The 5,092-nt window shown below is 48.1% G+C and overlaps 1 protein-coding gene across 1 annotated transcript in view; it reads left to right on the top strand.

Moving 5' to 3' along the window:
• PADI4 (peptidyl arginine deiminase, type IV) overlaps positions 1-5,092 on the top strand; it is a 71,361-nt gene that overhangs the window by 31,490 nt on the left and 34,779 nt on the right. Inside the window, exons 3-4 of the mRNA XM_011998463.1 lie at positions 1,658-1,724; positions 3,876-3,943. Coding sequence (XP_011853853.1) covers positions 1,658-1,724; positions 3,876-3,943 — 135 coding nt within the window. The remainder of the gene's footprint in view (positions 1-1,657; positions 1,725-3,875; positions 3,944-5,092) is intronic.

The following is a 5,092-nucleotide window of genomic DNA, read 5'->3' as shown; positions in this document are numbered from 1 at the left end:
ATGAGAAAAGGGTGAGACACGTGTTGGGGAAACTGAGGAAGTTCTGTATGGCAAGAAAGGAAGACAGAGAGGGTGGTGAGGGAGTCAGTTTGAAGAGTTTGGTATCAGGGACCTCATTTTTTGTGAACAACAGGAAGCCAACAAAAAGTTTTCAGCCAGCGGATAGCAAGACAGCATTTGTAATTTAGAAAGATCCCGGCCGGGCGCAGTGGCTCACACCTATAATCCCAGCACTTTGGGAGGCCAAGGCGGGTGGATCATGAGGTCAGGAGATCGAGACTATCCTGGCTAACGTGGTGAAACCCCATCTCTACTAAAAATACAAAAAAATTAGCCAGGCATGGTGGCAGGCGCCTGTAGTCCCAGCTACTCAGGAGACTGAGGCAGGAGAATGGCGTGAACCCGGGAGGCGGAGCTTGCAATGAGCAGAGATTGCACCACTGCACTCCAGCCCAGGCGACAGAGCAAGACTCCATCTCGAGAGAAAGAAAGAGAGAAAGAGAGGAAGGAAAGGAAAGGAAGGAAGGAAGGAAGGAAGGAAGAAAGAGAGAGAAAGAAAGAGAAAGAGAGAAAGAAAGAAAGGAAGGAAGGAAGGAAGAGAGGGAGAGAGGGAGAGAGGGGGAGAGAGAGAGAGAGAAAGAGACAGAAAGAGAGAGAGAGAGAAAGAGAGAGAGAAAGAGAGAGAAAGAGAAGACAGAAAGACAGAGGAAGGAAGGAAGGAAGGAAGGAAGGAAGGAAGGAAGGAAGGAAGGAAGGAAGGAAGGAAGGAAGGAAGGAAGGAAGGAAGGAAGGAAGGAAGGAAGGAAGGAAGGAAGGAAGGAAGGAAGGAAGGAAGGAAGGAAGGGAAAGATCCCACTGACTGTGGCCTAGCAAGTAGACAGGAACTAGGGAGTGAATGGGAAGCAGGGAGACCAGGCAGAAGGCTGACACCATGGTCCAGGCAGAGGCAGTGATGGCCGTGGCATTTTCCTGGATTTTCACTGTCTACAGGGCAGGTCTGAACACCTCAGTGTGTCCCCTCAGGAGCTCCTCTTCCTCTGGTGGCAGCTCTTTGACTCTGCTTTGGGAAACTCCCCACCACCATTTTGCTTGGATGTGTCAACCCAGATGCTCCACCCTCTTCTGGCCAATCGGAAGTGTTCTCCTAGAATTTCTGAACCTTGGGCACAGGGGATTGGTGTTTTCTCATTTCTTCCTGAAGAGACCTCCACCCACTCAAAGCTCCTGCCCCCCAGATACCCCAGGACCCGGCCTTTCCACGGTCTGGTTCTTCAGGTCTTTCCTTGATCCCTTCTGCTTGCCAGAGTCAGTTCTGTGGCTTATGATTAGCTCTCTCCTTCTAGTGCCTCTTCTGCCCCTTCTCCAGCTGCTGGGCTCCTACTCCCTTTCCAAGATCTACCTCAAAGCGTACTCCTTCACAAACCACCCTGCCAGGCAGAGTGTCTCCATTGCTGGGACCCCATAGGACGCTCTTCTGTAGCACCAGTCATTCAAGCTTTTTGCTTTCCCTCCATTCCCATTGGATGGGGTCACTCCTTACAGGCTATGGCCCATCTTTGTCTCCCCAGTGCCCTACCCTGAGCTGGCACATAGCAGGGGTCCAGTGGGTGTTTGTTGAATGACTAAGAGAAGTCATTAGTGATCTGCTCTCCCATAGGTTCAGATTTCATACCATGGACCCAAGACTCCACCAGTCAAAGCTCTACTCTATCTCACCGGGGTGGGTAAGTGACAACCAGGATCCTAGAGTGCTGTCTCATCCCCTACCCACCTCCTAATCCCTGCAGGATGTCTCTGTAGGAGAAACTATACCTGGAGCTTATTTTACACTGAGCAGAGGAAAAGCATGGTTTCCAGCCAGTCAGACATCTGGGAGTTCAGAAATATTCCATCCCTAGTCAGTGAACCACAAAGAAATACAATGTGGGAGTGGTGGTGTGGGGAACTTTAATTACATCTTAACATTTTATTTTTCAAGTTAGGAAGTAGGTACATGGATTTTTCAATATATGCATCTCCATTCCTTTTTTTTTGAGACAGAGTCTTACTCTGTCACCCAGGTTGGAGTGCAGTGGTGCAATCTCGGCTCACTGCAACTTGTGCCTCCTGGGTTCAAGCGATCCTCCCGCCTCAACGTCCCTAGCAGCTGGGACTACAGGTGCACACCACCACGCCCGACTAATTTTTTTATTTTTAGTAGTAACGGGGTTTCACCATGTTGGCCAGGCTGGTCTCAAACTCCTGACCTCGGGTGATCCGTCCTCCTTGCTCTCCCAAAGTGCTGAGATTACAGGCGTGAACCACTGAGCCCAGCCCTCTATTCCTTTTTAATACCTCAAATATCTGTAATAAAAAGTGGATGATGACACTGTCTTATACAATAATATAGACAGTGTTCCTCAAATTCCATTATTTATATCTCATCTTCACCATTTCTGCCATATCAATGATCCACCTATACACATATTTATGTAATGTTCTTCTTTAAGTAAAATCCATTCTTTAACTTGACCTCATTTTGAACAATAATATCATGATTAGTATCATTATATGTATTAAATATATAAGTAGCAGCCAGACATGGTGGCTCACACCTGCAATCCCAGCACTTTGGAAGGTGGAGGCAGGAGGATCGCTTGAGCCCAGGAGTTTGAGACCAGCCTGGGCAACACAGTGAGATCCTGTTTCTACAAAAAATTTTAAAAAATTAGCTGAGCATGGTGGCATATGCCTGTAGTACCAGCTACCCAAGAGGCTGATGTGTGAGGATTGCTTGAGCCCAGAAGGTCAAGACTGCAGTGAGCCATGATTGTGCCACTGCACTCCAGCCTGGGTGACAAGAGTGAGACCCAGTTTCAAAAACTAGAAATATATATATATACACACACGTATATGTATAATATGTAGCTTATGAAATCTTCAGGTTTCATTTCATTAATGCATTTCATTCATTAATACATATTTAAATAATACTAATACAGCACTTACTCAATTGCCAGGCATTGTGCTAAGACTTTACATTTAATCCTTACAGCAGTCCAGTGAAATTGGTATTATTACTATCCCATTTTACAGATGAGGAAACTGAGGCACAGAATTAAACAGACTTGTCCAAGGTCACCCAATTAGTTAGTAAAGGTGTCGGGAAGTCCAGACCACAAAAGGACAATGCTTCCCTGGCCCCAAGACATGGCTAGGAATATGTTTAGAAGGTCATCTGGGTCAGTCTCACGTGGGACAAGGGTCACCATATCATGCTGTGGGGCACACAGATCTATTTTATTGGAATGACCTTGCGGTCATATATTCGGATGAAGGAGGAAGGATTTACAAACAAATGTTTGCTCTCTCAGCCAAGCCATTTGGACAGAGTGGGGGCATGTTCATGGTTGCAATATGTCCCCAGATAGAGTTACAACACATGTCATGAAGAGCCGGTGGGGCTGGTGTCACCACTGGGTCCCCCACCCCAAGGTCACTGAGGGCTGGGGCCACAGTCTTTTGAGAGCCTGGCAGGGTGTGCATGCAGAGGCTTCACATCAAACCTCTCTTTGCGGTGGCTGGGAATTCCTTCCAAAATCCCTGGGGGTGGCCAGACGCACAGGGTCTGGTGGACATCACAGTTGAGGCCCCGCAGAAGGGGAACAGGTATGGTCAGAGGCCCCAACTCTGCTGTTCGAACTGTAGCCAGACTTCCTGGGGGCCATGGGGGAAGGATGCCTTGAACCTGTGTCTCCTCTGAAGGACAGGAAGAGGGCCTCCCACTATGGGTGCACACAGTCCCCTGGGGAAAGGACCTGACCATTTGGGGCCAGGCTGGGTGCCCCAACCCCGGACCCTAACCAACCGTCTCCTCTTACTTGGTGGAATTTCAGAAATCTCCCTGTGCGCAGACATCACCCGTACCGGCAAAGTGAAGCCAACCAGAGCTGTGGAAGACAAGGTACCGCTCACCCAAACGCTCCTTTCCTAGTTCTGCTGGATTCTCCCCGGGCGCCCCCTTGTGGTGATGGGGTAAATGCTGGTCTGTCTCACGCATCCCATGTTAACTGTTAAAAAAAAAAGTGGGGGGCGGGGGGGAGCGGAGAAAATTAGCATCGCCATTAATATTTTGGTTTATGTATTTCCCATCTATTTTACAAAATCAGATTTTCACCAATCGTGGGTTCAGAAAATGTGTTATCCTACGAATTAGAAACGCTACTGAGTCACCTAGTTAATACACAGCAGAGAGGAAATTCGTGGGCAGGTCTCGACTCTGGCTCAAAAACTCCCTACTCCATGTTCTATGACTGATGGGAGAGATTTCTGCAGAGCTGCCTACATGGGGCAATAACAGAGAAAGGAAGAAATGGCAGGGGGAGAGGCGGGAAGGAGCCAGGTGGGGAGACGGAGGGTGTGTTGTGGAAAGACAAGATGGTGGTATGTGCAGAAGGGACAGGTGAACGCTGTCTTAAACCAGAGTCTTCAGGTAAACCTGAAACTCCAGCGCTGCCTGCACCATTTTATGCTGGTGTGCACTGGGGGCTGTGACCTGTAAAAAGATGAAGATCCTTTGTGGGGTCAGCAAGAGTGGGAAGAAAAATTACAACTCTAGCAGTAGAACCTATCCCTGTATCTGTCCCGTAACGCAGTCATTTCCTGCGGGCAAACGCTCTCCCGCGAAGAGAAGCGCCATCGCTATTAGATCCCTATAGGGTGGGGCTGCTTAATGGGCTTTAATCTTTGGACAGATATTAACTGACTTCTAAGAATAGTACCACACTTTGCTGAATGAGTAATTAAGAGTTCACATAATAGTAACTATTTAGATTAGAATCTTGACATACATATTTAGCTGCATTTGGTTTGTCAAGCTCAACATTTTATTTATTTATTTATTTATTTTTGAAATGGAGTCACGCTCTGTCTCCCAGGCTGGAGTGCAGTGGCACCATCTCGGTTCACTGCAACTTCCGCCTCCCGGGTTCAAGCGATTCTCCTACCTCAGCCTCCCGAATAGCTGAGATTATAGGTGCGCGACTCCACGCCCAGCTAATTTTTGTGTTTTTAGTAGAGACGGCGTTTCGCCATGTTGGCCAGGCTGGTCTTG

This window comes from Mandrillus leucophaeus, unplaced genomic scaffold, assembly GCF_000951045.1.
Source record: "Mandrillus leucophaeus isolate KB7577 unplaced genomic scaffold, Mleu.le_1.0 Scaffold571, whole genome shotgun sequence".
NCBI lineage: Eukaryota > Metazoa > Chordata > Mammalia > Primates > Cercopithecidae > Mandrillus > Mandrillus leucophaeus.
Note: the sequence above shows the minus strand (reverse complement) of the source record. Positions and strands in the feature narration are given on the sequence as shown.